Below are 23,563 nucleotides of genomic sequence, written 5' to 3'. Positions count from 1 at the left end.
AGATTCATAACTAGAGAAAGAGGATGAATATGGTGTAATCTGCTGGCAAAGACAGGAGGAACTGAGAATATCTTTGGAAGAAGTCCCCTTTCATCAGACACTGGAGTGAAGGAGAGAATGGGAATGATGCCAAAGAGTTTTGAGCTATAGAGGAGGAGATTAGATGTACTTCATGGTGAATGGCCACTATTCTCTAAGTAAGACCTGTGGGTGGGCAGGAAGAGAAATTTGAAAAGAGAAAAGAAAGCTTGGAATAGTATCTATGGAGAGTGAGATAGACAACTAGTTAGGGAGGAGTTAAAGGATTATGTTGTAGGAGTGGGGGCACAGCGGATGGAGTGCTGGCTTTGGAGTCAGAGAGACCTGAGTTCAAATTCTTTCTCATATACTTATGAGACGTGTGGCTCTGAGCATGTCATTTAACCGCTCAGCCTCAGTTCACTCATCTCTCAAATGGGGATAATCATAATATCTACCTCCCAGGGATACTGTGAGGACCAAATGTGATAACATATACAGTGTTTTGCAAATCTTTAATCCCTGTATAAATGCTGGCTAATATTATTTGTAGTGGAACCTGTCAGCATGCTTTTGTGATTCTGAGTAGAAGAGGCAGATGAAAGCAGTAATCTAGGGTTGGGGTTTGGAAAAGTTCTAGTTCTGTCTCTTACTTGCTAAAAAAAACACAACTCTAGACTCCTCTATCTCCATCTATAAGATAAACACTTTGATGCTCTCTAAGATCCCTTCCAGCATTCTGTGCTCTAATATTGCTTGTTCCAACCTAGGTTGTGAATGAAGTGGTTATCATGTCTACAGCAAGCTGTTATATATACATAATTATACTGAATAACTTTCAAGAACGTAATCAGTACTGTTGGCTAGTGTAGGGTATGAACTAAGATGGCCTCCTGCATGGTTTGGTATTTGGATTTGGATTTAGAAGACCTAGGTTTAAATCCTGACTCTGCCTATTACTACCTTTGTAACCTTGGGACAAATCATTTCTTGTCTCAGCCTCAGTTTCCTCTTCTGGAGTTTTTTTTTCAGATACCATAAATAATTGTGAGACCTTGGATGAAATTACTTTCCTTCACCTTCCTTTTTCTGTGTAAGTCATTTCATCTCTCTTGGCCTCAGTTTACTCTTCTTGTTTCCTCTCAGATACCATTAATAGCTGTGTGATCTTGGATGGAATTATTGGACTTAACTTCCTCTTCTACACAATAAAGGAGTTGGGCCAGATGACCTTTAAGGTCCTTTTTAGCCCCAGTGTTCTGTGGTTCCACTCCACTAGTATCACTGCCAAAAATGTGGATGTCTTACATGAGACTGAGGTAAGCACTCAGCAACTCTGGGACTGATTAGCATCTGTTCTCTTTTCTGTTTCTCCCTACCAGAGAAAAAAATTAGTTGGAGGAAGTCCAAGACAACCAAACCTTGGAAATGAGAGGGATTGGTCAGGGATATAATGGAAAAATCCAATTTTACAAGCATTTATTAAGTGCCTACTCTGTGTAGCATCATGCTATGATTAGATTATAAACTCCTTGAGGGTAGAGACTATCTTTTGCCTCTTTTTTTATCTCCGGTATTTAGCATAGTGCTTGGCACAGAGTAGGCATTTAATCAATATTGATTTATTGATTGGCTGGTTGCTGGGTGCTAGGGATACACAAAGACAAAAATAAAATTGTTCTTGCCCTCAATGAGCTTACATTTTATTAGAAAAAAACAAGATAACAGCTAGCTCTATTTCTATAGTGCTTTAAGGTTTGCAAAGAGTCTTACAAATATCTCATTTAATCCTTTCAACAACCTTGTGAGGAAGGTGCTGTTATTATCCATATTTTGTAGATGAGAACCCTGAGACAGAAAGAAGTGAAATTACTTCTCCGAGTTGACAAAGATAATAAATGTCTAAAAGGAATTTGAACTCAGGTATTCCTGATTCCAGGTTAGCCATACTCATTTTGCCACCTAATTGTGTCAAGATAGGTCTAGATAAGTTGCTGAGTGTATAGAAAGTGATTTCTGGGAGGAGAGGTGGAGAGTGTTGACAAAAAAAGGCCTTGTGTAGTAGGTAACTTGTGAACTGAGTCTTGAATAAAGCTAGAGATATAGCAAAATGGGGGTGAAGAGAGAGAAATTTTATGTAGAGAGATGGAGGTCATTTAAAAAACTAATCACTTGCATAAGTTTTAAATTGTCTCCCCTTCCCTCTCCCCTCCCTCCCTGAGTCGGTATACAATCTTACATGAGTTCTACATATGCATTTTTATTAAGCACATTTTCATATTAGTCATGTTGCATAGAAGAATTGAAACAAATGGAAGAAACCATGAGACAAAAGAAAACAAAACATAACACATTCTGCATTCCAATTCTATAGTTCTTTGTCTGAATGTGAATTGCTTTTTGCCTCAGAAGTCCTTTGGGAATGTTTTAGGTCCTTGCATTGCTATGAAAGGGCTAACTCTATCAGAAACAGTCCTTGCTCACTGTGGCTGTTACTGTGTACAATGTTCTCCTGGTTCTGCTCCTTTCACTCAGCATCAGATCATATAAGTCTTTCCAGGTTTTTCTGAAGTCCGACTGTTCATCATTTCTTATGGCACAATAGTATTCCATTAAATTCACATACCACAATTTATTCAGTCATTCCCCATTTGATGGGCATCCCCTCTATTTCCAGTTCTTGACCACCACAAAAAAAGCTGTTGTAAATATTTTTGTACATATGGGACCTTTTTCCATTTTTATGATCTCTTTGGGCTACAGTCCTAGAAACGGTATTGCTGGGTCAAAGGATACACACATTTTTGTAGCCCTTTGGGCATAGTTCCGAATTGTTCTCCAGAATGGTTGGGTCAACTCACAGCTCTACCATGAATGAATTAATGTTCCAGCTCTCCCACATCTTCCCCAATTCATCATCTTTCTGTTTTGTCATGTCAGCGAACCTGACATGTGATATGGTGTGATACCTGAGTTGTTTTGATTTGTATCTCTCTAATCAATAGTGATTTAGAGCATTTTTTCATATGACTATAGATAGCTTTGATTACTTCCTCTGAAAACTGCCTGTTCATATCCTTTGACCATTTATTAATTGGGGAATGACTTGTATTCTTGTAAATTTGACTCAGTTCTCTATATATCTTAGAAATGAGGCCTTTATCCCAGACACTAGTTGTAAAAATTATTTCCCAGTTTTCTGTTTCCGTCTTAATCTTGGTTGCATTAGGTTTGTTTGTGCAAAAATTTTTCAATTTAATATAATCAAAATTACCCATTTTGCTCTCTGTGATGTTCTCTATCTCTTGTTTGGTCATAAATCTCTCCATTCTCCATAAATCTGACAAATACACTATTCCTTGCTCCCCTAATTTGTTTATAGTATCAGTCTTTATACCTAGATCATGTATTCATTTAGATTTTATTCTTCTGTATGGTGTCAGGCATTGGTCTATGCCCAGTTTCTGCCATACTATTATCTGGGTTTCCCAGCAGTTTTTGTCAAACTGTGAACTCTTATCCCAGAAGATGGGGTCTTTGGGTTTATCAAACAGTAGACTGCTATGTGTCTTGAATATCTAATCTATTCCACTGATCTACCCTTCTATTTCTTCATCAGTACCAAATGGTTTTGATGATTGCTGCTTTATAATACAATTTGAGATCTGGTATGGCTAGGCCACCTTCTCTAGCATTTCTTTTTATTAATTCCCTTGATATTCTGGACCTTTTGTTCTCCCAGATTAATTTTGATATTATTTTTTCTAGCTCTATAGAATAATTTTCTGGTAGTTTGATTGGCATGACACTGAATAAATAAATTAATTAATTTAGGTAGAATTGTCATTTTTATTACATTAACTTGACCTACCCATGAGCAACTGGTGTTTTTCCACTTACTTAGATCTGACTTTATTTATGTGAAGTGTTTTGTAATTGTGTTCATATAGTCTGCAGGTTTGTTTTGGAAAGTACACTCCCAAATATTATATAGTGTCTACTGTAACTTTAAATGAGATATCTCTTTCTACCTCTTGTTGTTGGGCTTTGTTAGTAATACATAGAGAAATGCAGATGATTTATGTGGATTTATTTTGTATCCTGCAACTTTGCCAAAGTTGTTTATTATTTCAGGTAGTTTTTTACTTGATTCTCTAGGATTCTCTAAGTATATCATCATATTGTCTGCAAAGAGTGATAACTTAGTTTCTTCTTTGTCTATTCTAATTCCTTCAATTTCTTTTTCTTCTCTTATTGCTATAGCTAACATTTCTAGTACCATATTGAATAACAGTGGTGATAATGGACATCCTTGTTTCACCCCTGATCTTATTGGAAATGCTTCTAGCTTGTCTCCATTACGTATAATGCTTGCTGATTATGGAGGTCATTTTTTAAGTCATGTGTGACTCTTTGTGACCCATTTGGGGTTTTCTTACCGAAGATACTATAGTGGTTTGCCATTTCCTTCTCCAGCTCATTTGACAGATGAGAAAACTGAGGCAAACAGGGTTAGATGACTTGCCCAAGATCACACAGCTAGTAAATCTGAGCACAAATTTGAAATCAGGAAGGTGAATCTTCCTGACTAAAGATCTATCACTCTGTCCACTGAGTCACCTAGCACCTAGGAGAGAGGTAGAAGCAGCAGAAAATGAAATAGTGTGAATGCTTGGAACACCAAAACCAAGACGATCTGTTTGGGATGTAGACTACATGAAAGGAGAAAATGGAAAATCAATCTGGAAAGATAGACTGGAGTCAAACTGGGAAGGGCTTCAGAAGGCCAGAAGAGGAGTTTGTAGTTGATTGATAGTCTAAGTTAGCCATTGAAACTTCTTGAGTGATGGAATTGGATCTATGCTTTAAGAATGCCAATTTGGCCTTGATGTGGAAAATGGATCGTAGACAGGAGAGATTGGACATCAATGCATGATTATGGGATGGCGGAGAGAAGGAGAGAGATGAGAATTGTTACAAAGGTACAGTTTACAAGATTTCTCAACTAATTTGCCATGGAGGGTGAAGAAGGACCTGAAGTGGGGAAGTGAGTGGGGGAAAGTTGGGGAAAAGTAACAAGTTATGTTTTGAATGTGTTGAGTTTGAGATACGTATGTGATCTATCTACATAGAGATGTCCAGCAGGTGGTATGGTACTAAAGCCCAGGAGAGAGATGAAGGCAGGATACCTAGATATGGGTAGATCTATATGGAGATGATAATGGAACCCTTGGGAGCTAATGAGATTACCAAGAGGCTATATAGAGAGAGGAATGCTCAGGACAGAGTCCTGCAGTAGAACCACATGAAACAGGAAGGACTTGGTTCATCCAAGGAGACTGAGAAGGAATGATCATATTGGTAGGAGACACACAGGAGAACAATGTCATGAAAACCCAGGGAGGAGAGAGTGTCCAGGAGGAGAGAGTAAATAGTGTCCTGCTTTGGAGGAGACAAGAAAGATGAAGCCTAAGAAAAGATCACTGTATTTAGCAATTAAAAGATCATTGGTAACTTTGGGGAGGCCTTCAGAAGACAGAGAAGTGAGTGGGGCCTAGGAGTTGTGTAGGGAAAAATAGGGGTCATGTGAAATAGTAGCTTTGCACGGCAGGAATGAGAGGAAGATGGTAGGGTCATTTGTAGTTGTTTTGTTTTGTTTTTTAATGATCAGGGAAACCTGAGTGTGGTAAGCAACTTAATCTTCCTGGGTCTTGGTTTCTACACTTGTAAAAGAATGGGTTGGATTTAATGACCTTTAAGATCACTTTCATATCTATGATCTGTGACTATGGACAACCTGTAAGGGCCAGTAGATGAACAGAGACCGAAGATTGCAAAGAGAGATGAAATGACTGAAATATGAGCTCCCACAGAAGACAGAAGTCCAGCACTTTATGAGTGTTTAAATATGTACTATGTGCCAGATCCTGTGCTAAGCATGGAGGATAATAAGGAAAGGCATCCTTAATTTTCCCCTCCTTTCCCATAAAAATTGGGCCCTGCTCTCAAGAAAATCACAGTCTAATGGAGGTTACAGTGTGGAAGGTTGACCCAGTTAGGATAACTACCTTTTCTTCCAAGACCTCAGCAGAGAAGGAGAGAATGGGGGAAGATGTTGAGGAGAGGGATGAGTTCATAACTGATGATCTTCACTTTCGCATCAGGTGTCCTTAACCTGGCTTCTTCCTACCTTTCCGGTCTTCTCCCCTTTATTAGAGACTTTGTGAGGTCAAAATTCTCTTTGTAACTCCGGTGCTTAGGATAGTGCTACTCACGTAGTAGTTGCTTCATAAATGTTTATTGACTTACAGATTGTCAGTCAACTTCCATCGTCCAGCTGTTCTAATCTTTTGTATTTCCTTGAACAGTCCTTTATTTCCTGTCTTGGTCTTTGTACTGTCTGTCCCTCGTGCTTGGGCAGTTACATGGCACAGTGGATAGAGCGTTGGGCCTAAAGTCTGGAGGGCCTGAATTCAAATCTGGCCTCAGACTTCCTTACTTAGCTGTGTGACCTTGGGCAAGTCACTTTACTCTGTTTACCTCAGTTTCCTCACCTGTAAAATGAGCTAGAGAAGGAAATAGCAAACTACTTCAGTATCTACCAAGAAAACCCCAAATGGAGTCACAACTAAAATGACTGAAAAATCTACATGCTTAGAATGTTCTGTCCTTTCACTCCCTTCTCTTCTACTTCCCAGGCTTCCTTTTAGACTTAAATCAGATGCTACCTTCTGCTGGAAACCTTGTTGTATCCCCTGCTGCTCTAGCTTTCCCCCCAAGTTTGCCTTCTATATGCTGTGTATGCATTTTCTGTGTACCCATAATTACCACCAGGATCTGGAAGATAAAGTTTATATACAAACACATATGTATACATGTGTGCACACATGTCAGTATATATATGTATACATGTGTGTATCGCCCATAGATCTGGAAGGGAATTTATATGTATGTATGTGTATGTATGTGTGTACATATATGTATATATATAGTGAGAGAGATTATATATAGGTAACATATATATGTTATATATGTAAAATGTCATTGTATAAATCATTATACATAGTACATAATCTAATTTCATAATGCACACACAGAGGCCTAGATCTATTTTATTCCAGGTAATACCTAGGGTAAATGTCATTATAAACCTTTGAAAATGGTGTGATATGATGAAATGAGCACTGTATAACACAAGAGACCTGAGTCTGAATCCTGACTCTGACACGTAGTAGTTGGCCCTGAAAAAGTCAATTCTCCTCCTTCAGCATCAGTTTTTCATCTATAAAGTGGAGAAAACAATGGTTTTGATGCCCACCTCACAGGGCTGTTGTGAGGGAAGCTCTTTATGAATGTTAAGTACAAGTGTGCTTTTTTTTTACCAGCAGACACGCACATACACATGCATCAATATTCCCCCAACCTCCCCCCACCACACACGCACACACACACCACACACGCACACACCACACACGCACACATGCACACACACCACACACATACACCCCCCCCACATATACACACCACACACACGCATACACACACCACACACATACACACACACACCCCACACACACATCACACACATGCACACACCACACACGCACACACACGTACACACACACACACACACACACCACACACGCACACACACACACCACACACACACCACACACATACACACACCACACACACGCACCACACACACGCACACATACACACACCACACACGCACCACACACACGCACACATACACACACACCACACACGCACACATACACACACACACACACACACACACCCCACACATACACACACGCACCACACACACACCCCACACACACACACCACACACACACACACACACACCACACACACACACATACCATACATGCACACACACCACACACACACCACACACACATCACACACACACCCCACACACACCCCCCCACACACATAGCACACACACACCACACACATACACACACCACACACACGCACACATACACACCACACATGCACCACACACACGCACACATACACACACAACACACACATACACACACACCACACACACACCACACACACGCACACACACATCACACATACACACACCACACACACACCACACATGCACACACACACATACCACACACACAGACACACACACACCCCCCACACACACACCACACACGCACACACACACATACCACACACACACAGACACACACATCACACACACCACACATGTACCACACACACGCACACATACACACACACACACCACACACATACACACACACCACACACACCACACACACGCACACACACACCACACACATACACACACCACACACATGCACCACACACACGCACACACACACACCACACATACACACACCACACACATGCACCACACACACGCACACATACACACACACACCTACACCACACACACGCACACACACATCACTCACACACACCACACACATACACACACCACACACACACCACACACATACACACACCACACACACCACACACATACACACACCACACACACACACCACACACGCACACACACACATACCACACACACACAGACACACACACATCACACACACACACCACACACGTACCACACACACACACACATACACACACACACCACACACACCACACACACGCACACACACCACACACATACACACACCACACACATGCACCACACACACCACACACCACACACACAACACACATACACACACCACACACATGCACCACACACACACGCACACATACACACACACACCTACACCACACACACGCACACACACATCACTCACACACACCACACACATACACACACCACAGACACCACACACATACACACACCACACACATGCACCACACACACACATACACACACACCACACACACATACACACACATACACACACACACCACACACACCATACATACACACACCACACACACACACCACACACATGCACACACACACACACACACACACCCCACACGCACACACACACCACACACACACACACACACACACACACACCACACATACAGAAGGAGATGTTGCAACCTTAGAAAACTCAAGAAGGGCTGGGAAGAACTTTAAGGTCAGGAAGGTGGGAGGAAAATTGTCCCTCATGGGCCTGGAAAGGGAGAGAACCCCAGGAAGGAACAGGAAAGAATCAAGCACTTAGTTTTGGAGGCTGTGTAATTTGAGTTCAAATCTCAGCACCTACTTCCTCTATAATATTGGACAAATCATCCAACTTCTGTCGCCTCAGTTCTCCCTGAGATTTCTTCCAGCTCAGCATCTATGATCCATCAAAAGAGAAGCCATGTGGCAAAGGGTTAAGCCTCCTGGGATAGAGAAGTATCAATTCAACTTCAATTTAACCAACTTTTGACTCTGTAAGCTCTTGTATCCTGGGAGCTTGCCCTTCCAGGACAGCCTGTGCAGGATAGCCACTCCTTTGTTTTATCATCAGATCCCAGTCTGTTGTTTGTGACAGTTTGGAAAGTCTGATCTATCCCTTCCTATCTTTGTTCTTATTTTACTTCTTGGTGATGCCCTCAGGTTGGGGACCAGATCCTGGAAGTTAACGGGAAGAGTTTCTTGAACATTGCCCATGATGAAGCCGTCAAGCTGCTGAAATCATCGAGGCATCTCATCATGACGGTGAAAGACGTGGGGAGGTTGCCCCATGCCCGCACCACCGTGGATGAGACCAAGTGGATTGCCAGCTCCCAGATCGGAGAGACATTGATGAGCTCCACAGGGTCTGTTACTGGTGCTTTTTTGCCCACAGAGGCATTTCTGGGAAGTAGTGCTAGTTCTCATAGTTCATGTACCCTGTGCAATGAGCCCTGCTCTCAGGGAACTGTGAATCTCTGATTGGTCTCTGCCAATATGAGGCAAGATCTTTAGGAGGATGGGGACATGGTGCAGTACCTTGGAGCGTAAAGATTCTGAAGAATCCTAATTCTGTTACTCATTACCTAAGGTAATATGGACAAGTCATGGGCCTCAGTTTCTGCATTTGTAAAAAGAGAGGGTTGGATTAGATAGTCATCTTTTGGTCCCTATTCTAAATCTGGTAATAGTAAAATGATGATTATCTTCTCCAACTCCCTGGTACTTCTCTTATGAACCTCAGTTTCCCCATTTATAAAATGAATCTAGCTGTTTTTGCATCCTCAGCGTTTAGCACAGTGCCCAGCACACAATAAGCACTTGGTCAGTGGATTGATTGATTAGTTGATGTCTATCTCAGCAGTTACTTATAAAGATTAGAACAATGTCTTTAAAACACTTTGTAAATCTCAAAGTGCTATATCAATATCAGCTATTATTATCGATCATCATTCTCTGGCTTGGATTTAAATCATAAGAACCTTCATTACATGTTCTGAAATGTACCAGACTCCTATTCCTAGCTGATAGCATGTAGTCTCCCTGAGAGCAGGGATGGCTTCATTTTGTCTTTGATTCTTTAGTGCAGTGCCTGGTGTATAGCAGCAGTTGAATAAATGTTTATTAGTTCATTATGTCCCTAGTAGCCTACAATTCAGCAACCCTTAAGACTAAGAACTTAGTTATCCAGGCCCAGAATCTCAAGAACTTTTTTCTTGGAGACCAATGAAAATTCATCTTCCTTCAAAGGGGAGGTGACCTCACCAAAGAAAAGCAAATTTTCTGTGACCAGGCCACTTTGAACGTTTAGAGGATGCTAAGTATTTTTATCTTTGTTTGCAGAATACCTGGGGATCTCACCGGAGATGGGACAGCAAAGGTAAGAAGTTCTTAATCTTCTGAGGATTTGAACAATGACAAAAAAGGTCTTTTCTTTAGCTAATATTTAGTCCTGACCCAAAGGCAACTGAAGTTGATTTATTCCTATCAACTCTTAATTGGTTTGATCATTTTCTTTTCATAGCTTTTTCTGTTTACTTTGGGCAACAACAGATAAGAGATCAAATCTGGCTAGTTCTCTAACTCTTCCTGTTTTAAAACATTGATTGGATTATCACTCTACTTTTCTCTTTGTTTTCCCATCCCTGAGCTTCCCTTCCTGGGAGGTTGGTTAGTGGGGCCCTTGAAAGTGCACTCTATGAGCTGGGGTCCTTGAGGAAGCTTTGAGAGCTGTAGGAATCCATTTCTCAAGTTAACCTCTGGGGAAAGCTGTGCTGCCTGAATATTTGGAGGAAGAAAAAGATAAGTATTTTTGAAGGGGGAATGGAAATGAACTTTGATTGAGATACTGGAACAAGGATGTACATGATCCTGCTTCATCTTTTTATGGAGGGTTTTTTTTCCTCCCCTGAAATCCTGATGCCTCATCCTGGCTTGAGGGTGACCCTAGCTTCTCAAATCCCAAGCCAATGCAGCACAATTTCTGGTAGATCCTGCCAGATTCTGAAAAGGCTTCAAGTGCAAGGAAACCTCTTTTGTAGCTCTCTTTTTTCCTGTGGACCTTGCTAATGTGTTTCACATGTATTGTTTTGTGTCTATATATGTGCTGTGTAGCCCCATCTAAATTTCAAGCTTCAAGAGGACATGGACTGGGCCTTGTCTAAGCTTTGGATGTCCCACGGTGCCTGACACATGTTCTGCCTGTTTGAGAAAGTCAGTAAATGCTTATTGTATTGAATTAGATATATCAATGGACTCTCCATCACAGAGGGCAGAATTTGGACCAGTGGGTAGAAATTACAAAGGTAGATTTTGGCTGAATGTGCTAAAAAACTTCCTACCATTTAGAGCTGTCCAGAAACAGGATGAATTGCCTCAGGAGGTAGCAGACTCTCCTTCTCAGAAGGGTCTTCAAATAGTGACTGGATGACTGGATATTCATTGGGGATATTCCAGAAGAGATTTTTGCTCAGTTAAAGATTAAACTGAGGTCTATTCTAAGTGCGAGACACCACAATTCTCTTACCCTTTAAGTTTCTAGAGTCTATTACCATCAGATTATGATATTTTTGGGCTATAGCTGTTCACAAAGCCCATGCACTAAATCGTGGAGGAATTATTGAGACCTGCCTTGGAGGAGGAGTTGCCCACAGCAGTGAAATCATCAACCCTTGAAGTATTGAAAGAAGTAGGGAAGTTTTAATTTCTTTGTTCACTTTTTGTGATAATAATAACTCCCATTTCCATAGCACCTTCAATTTACAAAGTATTTTCCTCATGACAACCCTGTAAGATAAAGTAGCATCAGTATTATTAGCCCCATTTTAGAGAGTAGGAAAGTATAATCACGGCTAAACACTTAAGTGGTACTTTACAGCTACAGAACATTTTACATAAATTATCTCATTTGATCCTCATGGCAGGCCCCTGAGATAATCAGGGTAGGTATTGTGAAACCTATTGTACAGAAAAAAAAGCTGAGGTTCAGAGAAATAACTCCATATACCATAGGTTAGAGATTCTCCCATTCTCTTTAGATGTGGAAGAAGCATTTGGTCACTGGTGACATTTGAATTTGCCTCCTAGAAGCTTGTAAGAGGAAAAGGACCCAAATATACAGACATATTTAGAGCAGCTTTTCTGTGTTGGCAAAGAATTGGAAACTGAGGGGATGCCCATCAACTGGGGAATGGCTGAACAACTTGTAGCATATGATTGTAATGGAATGTTATTGTGCTATAAGAAATGACAAGGGGGGATGAGTTCAGAAAAACTAAGGAGACTTATGAATTGATGCAGAGCAAAACAAAAACCCTAAATAGGGTCCCAAAGAGTCGAACATGACTGAAATGACTGAACAATAGTGAGCAGAACCAGGAGTAGGTTGTACGGGGTAACAGTAATATAAAGATGATCAACTATGAAAGACCTGGTTATTCTGATCCATACAATGATCCAAGTCCTCTCTACCTCCAGATAGAGGACTAATGCATTGTGAGTTGATTGAAGTATACTTTTTTTTGCTTTCTTGATTTCTCGATTGCTTATTTTTTTCCAACATGGCTAATACAGAAATGTTTTATGTGACTTCATGTATTTAACTGATTTCACATTGCTTACCTTCTCTCAGGGTGGGGGAGGGACTGGGGAGAGAATTTGGAACTCAAACTTTTTTTTAAAAAATGAATGTTAAATAAATTATTTTTAAAAAGGAAAAAAATAGAAGCTTTTAGACAAGCAGTGACATTAGCTAGCTTGCTTAATTTAATGTTGACACCTAGAGTGGTCTGTCAAAACTGATATGTGAACAAATGGAAGCCAGGTCAAAGTGGGCAGGGCAGAGTTGACACAGGTTGGTGAAGCCATCTTTAACTCTGTCTGTAATAGGGGCACTTTGATTTATATGGGTCTAAAGTCCTAGGGTCTGTGCAGAGGTAGATGATGCTCCAAATCCCATTAAAATGGATGATAAACTGAGGTGCTATAGATAGATTCCCTAAAATGCTCCCAGTCTGTGTCTACTCCTCCCCTCCAGCTTCTCCTTCCCTCTCCCTCATCTTTATTTTAGTCCTTTCCTGCTCTATTTCTTTTATTGCTTCTCTCTGCCAAGTTAATACCTAGGCCCTGGGTGTGTGCCAGTAATCTTACCCAGATTTTGTAAACGTCTGTAGGAGGCATTCTTCATGGCCTCAAAGGTAGCCTGAGGTTCAAGGTCAGCCTCCAAGCCACCCTGCCTCAATGAGATTAAGCAAATCCCAGGTGCCCAGGCTGTATCAGAATTATAGGTCTGGGCCAGAAAAGCCATTTAATAACCCTTACCCTCATGCTTCTTCCCTGCCCCCCATCTATCTCTGTGAGGGTTCTCGGTTGGCCGTAGCTAATAACTGTGGAGTTAACTCAGTGTTGGAAAGAAAATGTTTCTCTCAATCTTATAACATCTGTATGCCAATACTCCGAATGTTATCTCCCAAAGAACTTTGGTTTAGTAAGAATTTAGGCTGGCCCAGTATTTTTTTTTCCTTTTAAATTGATTTTTAAAAATTAGCAAGCATTTATTTTTTTCCTCCTCCCCTCCTACACACATTGAGAAGGAAAAAAGAAAATCAAAACCCTAGCAACAAATATGCATAATTAAGTAATCCAAAAACATCTACCTCATTTTGCATTTTGAACCCATCTCCTCTCTGTCCTGAGTTCCTGGTAATCAACTCTTAATTATTTATCCTTCTAGAGGAATGGTTAGTGGTATGGATAATCGAAAACCTAGGACTAATTCCAAACTACAGATAATCTGAATCCATTTTTGTTTGGCTCTTTGTGACAAAGACTATGTAATCTTTGTAACAGAGGCAGACTTATTTTCCTAATTATGTTTGGCTTAATAGGACTATGTTTGACCTTAGCTGAAAATGAATTTGCATTTCATGAGACCACACTTGCCTCTTTGCCTATTCTCTCTGTTCTGAACCATTCTTCACACAACTGCCAGAAACACCTTCCTGATGCACAGGTCTGACCATGAGACTTCCCTGTTCAAAGACATTTAATGGTTCCCTGTTACCTTTAGGAGAAAATATAAATCCTTTAGCTCAGCTTTGAAGGTCCTCAAGTTTCTTTTTTTTTTTTTATTTAACTTTTAACATTTATTTTCACAAAATTTTGGGTTACAAATTTTCTCCCCTTTTATCCCCTCCCCCCCAAACCCAAGCATTCTAATTGCCCCTGTGACCAATCTGCTCTCTCTTCTATCCTCCCTCTCTGCCCTTGTCTCTGTCTTCTCTTTTGTCCTGTAGGGCCAGATAGCTTTCTTTACCCCTTAACCTGTATTTCTTATTTCCTAGTGGTAAGAACATTACAGTTGATCCTAACCCTTTGAGTTCCAACTTCTTTAGCTCCCTCCCTCTCCACCCCTTCCCTTTGGAGGACAAGCAATTCAATATAGGCCAAATCTATGTAGTTTTGCAAATGATTTCCATACTATTTGTGTTGTATAGGACTAACTATATTTCCCTCCATCCTATCCTGTCCCCCATTACTTCTATTCTCTTATGATCCTTTCCCTCCCCATGAGTGTCGACCTCGGATTGCATTCTCCTCCCCATGCCCTCCCCTTTATCCTCCCCCCCACCCTGCTTGTGCCCTTGTCCCCCACTCTCCTGTATTGTGAGATAGGTTTTCCTATCAAAATGAGTGTGCATTTTATTCTTTCCTTTAGTGGAATGTGATGAGAGTAGACCTCATGTTTTTCTCTTGCCTCCCCTCTTTAACCCTCCACTAATAAGTTTTTGCTTGCCTCTTTTATGAGAGATAATTTGCCCCATTCAATTTCTCCCTTTCTCCTCCCAATATTTCTCTCTCACTGCTTGATTCGTTTTTTTTTTTTAATATATGATCCCATCCTCTTCAATTCACTCTGTGCACTCTGTCTCTATGTATGTGTGCGTGTGTGCTTGTGTGTGTGTGTACTCCCACCCAGTACCCAGATACTGAAATGTTTCAAGAGTTACAAATATTGTCTTTCCATGTAGGAATGTAAACAGTTCAACTTTAGTAAGTCCCTTATGACTTCTCTTTGCTGTTCACCTTTTCATGCTTCTCTTCATTCTTGTGTTTGAAAGTCAAATTTTCTTTTCAGCTCTGGTCTTTTCATCAAGAAAATTTGAAAATCCTCTATTTCGTTGAAAGACCATTTTTTCTCCTGAAGTATTATACTCAGTTTTGCTGGGTAGGTGATTCTTGGTTTTAGTCCTAGTTCCTTTGACTTCTGGAATATCCTATTCCATTCCCTTCGATCCCTTAATGTAGAGGGTGCTAGATCTTGTGTTATCCTGATTGTATTTCCACAATACTTGAATTGTTTCTTTCTAGCTGCTTGCAATATTTTCTCCTTCACCTGGGAATTCTGGAATTTGGCCACAATGTTCCTAGGAGTTTCTCTTTTTGGATCTCTTTCGTGCGGTGTTCTGTGGATTCCTTGAACATTTATTTTGCCCTCTGGTTCTAGAATCTCAGGGCAGTTTTCCTTGATAATTTCATGGAAGATGATGTCTAGGCTCTTCTTTTGATCATGGTTTTCAGGTAGTCCCAGAATTTTTACATTGTCTCTCCTGAATCTATTTTCCAGGTCAGTTGTTTTTCCAATGAGATATTTCACATTATCTTCCATTTTTCCAATCTTCTCGCTATGTTCTGTGATATCTTGCTTTCTCACAAAGTCCTTAGCGTCCATCTGTGCCATTCTAGTTTTGAAAGAACTATTTTCTTCAGTGAGCTTTTGAATCTCCTTTTCCATTTGGCTAATTCTGCTTTTGAAAGCATTCTTCTCCTCATTGGCTTTTTGAACCTCTTTTGCCAATTGAGTTAGGCTAGTTTTCAAGGTGTTAATTTCTTCAACATTTTTTTGGTTCTCCTTTAGCAGGGAGCTGATCTGCTTTTCATGCTTCTCTTTCATCCCTCTCATTTCTCTTCCCAGTTTTTCCTCCACCTCTCTAACTTGATTTTCAAAATTCTTTTTGAGCTCTGCCATGGCCTGAGCCCATTGGGTGGGCTGGGACACAGAAGCCTTGATTTCTGTGTCTTTGCCTGATGGTAAGCATTGTTCTTCCTCATCAGAAAGGAAGGGAGGAAATGTCTGTTCTCCGAGAAAGTAGCCTTCAATAGTTTTATTTCTTTTCCCTTTTCTGGGCATTCTCCCCAGCCAGTGACTTGACTTCTGAATATTCTCCTCACACCCACCTCACCTCCTGGTCCTCCCAGCCAGCGTTTGGGGACTGAGATTCAAATGCTGCTTCCCGCCTTAGGGCTTTTGGTGGGGGCAGGGCTGCTATTCAGTGTGAGAATTAAGTTCAGGTGGTCAGGTCGGGGCAGGGCTGCCTCTCAGGCTCAGTTCCCTCAGGGGGTTTATGTACAGACCTTCCACAATGGATCCAGGCTCCCACCTGCTTGGGGAACCCCTGTCTGCAGCCGCCTCTCAGCTTCTATCTCCCGGGGGGGCCCGAGCCATGGGGGCACCCCACTCCCCTCTTGACCCGCCAAAGAGACTCTCTCACCGACCCCCATCACCTGTGGGTGGAGGGGCTTGTGCTGCAGCTGGAGATCCCGTCCCCGTAGCCCGCTCGGATCTTTTCCTCATGGTGTCGCGGCCGCTGCAGGGTTGCCCTCTGCTCCCAGTCCCGGCGCCCAGTCCGCAGCGTGAAGGACTCCCCGCGAGAGGTTTGCAGGTCTCTCCGGAACAGTAATCTCGCTGGCTCCAATATTCCGTGGCCTCTGGGTGCAGAATTCACCGTGAGTTGGTCCCCTCTAGCCATTCTGTGGGTTGTGGGTTCGGAGCTATGTGTATGTGCGTCTTTCTACTCCGCCATCTTGGCTCCGCCCCCCAGTCCTCAAGTTTCTGACTTCAGCCTACCCTTCCATCTTCATTTCATGGAATTCACTTTTACACACTTATTGTCCAAGTCAAACTAGATGACTGCCTGTTCCCTAATCTTGCCTTTGCATCTTCTGCCTCCATTAGTATGTACAGGTTGTACCCCAGGCCAGGAAGTCACTCATCCCTCATTTCTCCTCCTCCTTCATTCCACCTTCTCTTCCCCTAAGATCTAACTCAGATATCACCTCTTCCATGAAGCCTTCCCTGAATTTTAAAGCTGAAATGTTTTCTCCATCATAACTCTTTGTCTAGCTCTCTTTATTCCTCTCACAGCCTATAATCTTATACTTATTTGTATTTATGTCATGCCTCTTATACTGTAAACTCCCTGGTGTTAAAGACTAGTGGCATGTTTTTCTATCTATTCAAATACCATCCCCACCCCACCTCCCAAACATGAGATTTAAACAAAGCAAGCATTTAATAAAGGTTGAATTATCGTTAAACTGAGGATGTGTAGAATAAATGCCTGTTGTTGTTGTTGTACTTAATATAGTATGGAGAGGTGGTCCAGATGGTCAGGCCAGTGTGATCCAGGTGAAAGGGGTCAGAAGACCTATGTCTGTGTGTTTTTGACATTCCGTTGCTGTTTGGTTATGTTTAAGTGAGGATGTCTCTGACTATCTCTGGGTTTTAACTTCCTTATCTATAAAATGGGGTATTAATACTTACAGAACTGTTGTTAAGGGAAGTGCTTTATATAAATCTAAGTTATTGTTATATCAGTTCTGATCCTAACTGCCTTTATGACTCTGGGCAAGTCTCATTCATTTATTCATTCAGTGAGCATTTATTATGTACTTACTATGTGCTAGGTCCTAGAGATACAAAGACAAAAATGAAGCAGACCCTGCTCTCAAGGAGCTTATACTCTTCAGAGTGGAAACTCATGTACAGAGAAGTTAATACAAAAAATATGTATAAAATAAACACTAATTTAGAGATGGAAGGAGGGGCACCCTACCTGTGGGGATCAGATCTCTGGGCTTCAACTTCATTATTTGTAAAAGGAAGAAGGATGGATGAAATTATTTCTTCTGTCCCTTTCAGCTCGGGGGGGGGGGGGGGGCGGGAATAATGAATCCTAGCCATGATTTTGTGATTTGAGGTGGTTTCATATTAAGGGGAAGCCTTTCTGGGATTAAAAATGGACCAATGGGCAGTCAGGGAGCAGTTGCCTGCACAGAGATAGAGACCTCATATAACTGTCTCATAGTGGTGATTAGCCAGGGGAAGTCTGCTGCTGGTGGCAGAGCTAAGAGCTCAGTAGGGAGTCTTTGCCAAAGGGATTGGACTCTTTGTTAGCTTTGTTAGAGACGGTTTCAGTTCTCTGCAGCCTGAGGCACCCGCCTTTCTTCCCTCCACTCTCTCTGCTTTTAAGAGAAAATGATTTGGGAGGTTACACAGGTGGCAGTGGCTGATAACAAACTCAAGCTCTCCCTTTGGCAAAATATCTTACTGCCATTTGTCTCTTTAACAGGCATTTGGCTGTTGCCTTATCGGTCATTTTCTTTTTCTCCCCCTTGCAGCATTTGAATCCCCAAGGCCTGAGAACCCAACTCTGTTCTTGAAAAGTGATAGCTGGAAAAATCCTCAGGGCAGCCCTTGACTTTGAGGAGAGTGGCATTCTCCAGGGCTGAGCCCAGAGGGTGGATGTGGGGTGGGAGTAGGGAGTGTTGACACAGGATGGAGCTAAGGCTCACCAGGGCCATCAAAGCTGCAGTGGCCATGTACTTTGTGTTTGGTCTCTGGATCTGGCACCGAGGCTTCTCTGGATGTTTAGAGAGCCAGCTTTGGCTAGATGGCAGGATAATACAATTCAATTTAATTTAACAAAATCTATTTAATTTGCTATGTGTGAGGCACAGTTCCAGGGTCTGAGGATAATAGCATAGGGACTGGATCTATAGGGTATTTCTGGATGAAGAAAATGCCATTGAAGATAAAAAAATGAAACAATCCTTTCCTTAAAGGACACACATTTGGCATTTATACAGATAATTCATGGTGATTCTTGTAGTATAATAGGGGGAAGAAGAGGTCTAGATAAAGAGCCCCCAGAAAATCTGAAGACAGAGAACACTTTCAGGCTGGAAAGTTGGGGAGGCTTCATGAAGAAAGTGGCATGTGAGCGGGGCCTTAAAAGGGATTTCATCAAGCAGAGATAGCAGGGAAGGCCATCCATGAGTTGGGGAATGCTCAGGTACAGAGGAGAAAGGGGAGGAGAAGATTGGTGAACAACAAGTTGTAAGTCCCTTTTGAATGGAGTAAAAATTGTGTGAAGGGGAGTAGTGTGACATCCAAAAAGGAAGACTGGAGTCAGAAGGTTGAGAACTTTGTTGTTGTTGTTATGATCTTAAACGCCAGCCCAAGGAGTTGGAATATTTTCTCGGAGATAGTAGAAAGTGACTGGAGGTTTCAGATTAGTGACAGTCCCAGCTGGGCCTTAGGAAGATGATTCTGGAAGCTGGGTGGAGACTTGAGTTAGAGATAAGAAAATGAAGACAGTGAGCCAAGGTAGGAGGCTAGTATCACAGACCAGGTGAGAGGTGATGAGAACCTGGAAAAAGGCGCTTGCCATAGCGGCAGAGAAGAGGAAACAGATGCAGGAGCTGTCTTGGCCTTAGAATCAATAGGATTTGGCAACTGATGGGACAGAGCCTCCTATTTCAAGTCAAGAAGAGCTATATCAATTCAAGAACAAATCAGTATTCATTTAAGTGGAAACTTCTTATCTGGCCAAGAGTATTTGCTTCATCTTCCTTATTACTTTTATAGATTCATATCCATAATATCCAAAGTAACAGTACTTGGAAGCTTTTACACCATGATCTCCAAGGACTGTTCATCCCTGGACTGACTAGAGGGGTGGGGAACTTGCATCCTTGAGGGGCCGCATTTGAGGACCTAAAGGGACACATTGGTTCCCCACCCCTGGACTAGACCACAGTTGATAAGTCATTCTCACACCCCAGACACCTTCAGCGGTCCTTTGCCTATTGCTTGTAGGACAAAATACATGTTACTTAGTTCATCACATAAGGTTTCTCACAGTCTGCCTCCAGCCAACATTTCTAGCATTAGGATCCTAAGTACAAAGCTGCAAGTGACCTTTTCATTTTAAATTCCATGATCTTATGAATCTTATGAGTCAAGCCAGAAGGGATCTTAACCTAGTACCACCACCTCTTTTTTCACAGGAGAAAACGCTATGTGTCCAGCCAGGTAGGACCACTACTGGTTCCCCAGACTCACTGTTGAAGAGAGAGGTGGGAGAGCTGGTTCAAAATGTGAATGAATTCACTTAGACCTTCTCTGTAGTCTTTAGGAGCTTTGTTGACGCAGGGTAAGTCTTTCAAGATAAAGAAGTCTTGCAAGATGAAGACACAGGGTAAGGACTATGAATGACACAAGATAAGGAAATCCCATTCCCCAGGATGAGGAGTGGGGACAAAGAATTTTATGGTCCAGGATAAGGGGAAGTTTGTGGTAAGGGGAGACTTTAGGGCACCTTCAGGTTAGAAAACAAACCAAGGGCTTCGCAAAGTCAATCCTTAATATTATGTTTAGCTCTTAAGGCACTGTTTCTATCCACATTATCATTCTGCCCCAGCCTGTCCCCCAACACTTGGAATGCACTCCCTCCAGATCTGGGCTTGGTGAACTTCCCTTGCTTCAAGCCCTAACTCAAATTCCACATTCTCCATAAAACCCTCCAGGGCCTTCCTAACTGAAAGAGATCTAGCTGTGCTCATGTTTCTCACAATCATTTCCCCAAACTCCTTGGTCCTTTGCACAGTCTACCTCATATCACACTTCTTAATAGACAATCATTTTTTTAAACTAGACCTGTAATTTCTTTGGGATTGGGAACTTCCAATGATGAATTTCTCCAAAGCAGGCTAGCACCTTCCATGCCACTTATAGTCTAAGACTACTGCCTGAGGACACTAAGAGAATAAGTGACTTGCCTAAGGACATCTAGCCAGCATATGTCAGAGAAAGGTCTTCAACTTGGGTCTTCATGATTCCCAGGCCAGCTTTCCATGGTGCAGTAATTACTAAATAGTAACTGTTTCTCTTTTACCCAGGAACCCTGAGGGTCTTCCCCTCCCAGTTTGATTTATTTTTTGTTATTTGTTCTTTTTATTAAAAGGGGTCATCCCTTGAATGACTACTTAACGAGGCCTATTTATTGAAAGGGTGTATCTCACTCAAAGTGAGAATCTGATAAGATCTTAGCCTAAATGGCCAGGGTTTCACTTTGCATCCTGGGCCATTTCCAGTCATCCTGATGAATATCTGGTCACTGGACCCAGATGACTCTGGAGGAGAAAGTGAGGCTAGGGACCTAGCACAGCCCTCACTCACTCAAATAAAAGTCAAGTGCAAGTCATGCCATCATCTTGATGTCATGGTCCCCTTCAAGAATGAAGGATAAAGATACAACAACAACAAGTGAGAGCATTGGATTTGAAAATACTTAGCTAACTTTGATCCCAGGCAAGTCACTTTACCAGTGTTGGCCTCAGTTTCCACATCTGTAAAATGGAGATTATATTAATACCCATTTTACAAAGTCATTGTAAGGATCAAACAAAATAATATGTCAAGTGTTTTTCAAACCGTAATACACTACATGAGTGTTAGTTGCTGCTATGCTGGGACATGCCAGGATGTCTCACATCAGTCACATTCCATTACAGCACTGTGTACATTCTTTAGGAATTAGGACTCATCTTTGACTTCTTCTCAGTGTCTGCTTGGGGCCTTTCTTGCACAGAGTAGGTGCAAGTAGATACATGGTCAACTAAATTGAACTCAGTGAACAAGGGCAGGAGTATGGAGCTTGTTCCATGTCTTCTCAGGGGAACCAGTTTATCAGAGCACAGATTAGAGATCCGGAGAGAATGCATACTTTAACACAGGATATTCTGAACCTGTAACAGAAGACCACCTATGATTTCAGAAATGCCAACCGCCAAGTCTGTTTGAGCCCTCAAAGTCATCTTACTTCTCCTAAGAGACAGAATCAGAACTCTGAGATTCTGAGATTAGTGACACTTATCACAGCTTCTTACATCTCTGCTTCATTATTTTAGGTCCCACAGTCACAGCTTGTTAGCCTAAAAAGAGATCTTAAAGGCCCCTCACTTTGCAGCTAGTTGGCACAGTGTTTGATCAAGGGCTGATTTGGAATCAGGAAGGCTCACCTTCCTGAGTTCAAATCTGGCCTCAGATACTAACTAGCTGTGTGACCCTGGGCAAATCACTTAATCCAGTTTGCCTTAGTGGAGAAGTAAAGGGTAAACAACGCATGTGTCTCTCCCAAGAAAACTCCAAATGAGGTCATGGGGAGTCAAATGCGACTGAAATGACTGATCAACAACAAAAACACTTTACAGAGGAGGAAACTGAGGCTATGAGTGGGCAAGTAATATATCCAGGGCCATAGAGAAGGTTAGAGGCAGAACTGGGACTAGAACTCAGGTCTCCTCCCTTCCAGCCCCTTCCAGGCTGCCCCCCTGTGACTCTGTCTTCCCCTTGATTATTTCCCTCGTTCCATAGTGAATTATGCAGGACTCTGGTCTGACACAGATATAGCAGCCCTTTTCTCAGCAACTGTTCCTAAATCTTATTCGATGGTACGGTGCATGGACTTAGAGGTGGGAAAACTTGAGTTCAGATCCCGCTTTAAACACTTACCTTGGCAAGTCATTTCAGTAAGTCAAGAAATATTTATTAAATGCCTACTATGTGTCAGGTGCTGAGTGTGGAGATATAAAAAGAAGCAAAAGATAATCCTTGCCCTCAAGGAACTCACAATGTCTGTGCAGCAAGGTGGTGCAATGCTAGACTCAGAGTCAGGAAGGCCTCAGTTCAGATCCAGCCGCAGACACTTACTAGCTTTGTGACCCTAAGCAAGTCATTTAACCTCAGTCTGCCTCAATTTCCTTATCTACAAAATTGGAATAATAATAGCACCTATCTCCTAGGGTTGTTGTAAGGATAAAATGAGACAGTTGTACAGTGCTTTGCAAACTTAAAGTGCTATATAAATGCTGTTATTTAACCTTTTCAGCCTCAGTTTCTTCATCTATAAAATGGAGATAAAAATAGCACCTACCTCATAGGGTTACTGTGAGGATTGTTAGATGATATAC

General features: G+C 41.8%; 1 protein-coding gene across 6 annotated transcripts in view; it reads left to right on the top strand.

Annotated features, from left to right (window-relative positions):
* WHRN (whirlin) overlaps positions 1–23,563 on the top strand; it is a 141,122-nt gene that overhangs the window by 81,503 nt on the left and 36,056 nt on the right. For all 6 annotated transcript variants that reach the window (XM_072631729.1, XM_072631728.1, XM_072631727.1 and 3 more), the window contains exons 4-5: positions 9,635–9,837; positions 10,814–10,850. In XM_072631729.1, the coding sequence (XP_072487830.1) occupies positions 9,635–9,837; positions 10,814–10,850 (240 nt within the window). The remainder of the gene's footprint in view (positions 1–9,634; positions 9,838–10,813; positions 10,851–23,563) is intronic.

This window comes from Notamacropus eugenii, chromosome 1 (assembly GCF_028372415.1).
Source record: "Notamacropus eugenii isolate mMacEug1 chromosome 1, mMacEug1.pri_v2, whole genome shotgun sequence".
Lineage (NCBI taxonomy): Eukaryota > Metazoa > Chordata > Mammalia > Diprotodontia > Macropodidae > Notamacropus > Notamacropus eugenii.
Note: the sequence above shows the minus strand (reverse complement) of the source record. Positions and strands in the feature narration are given on the sequence as shown.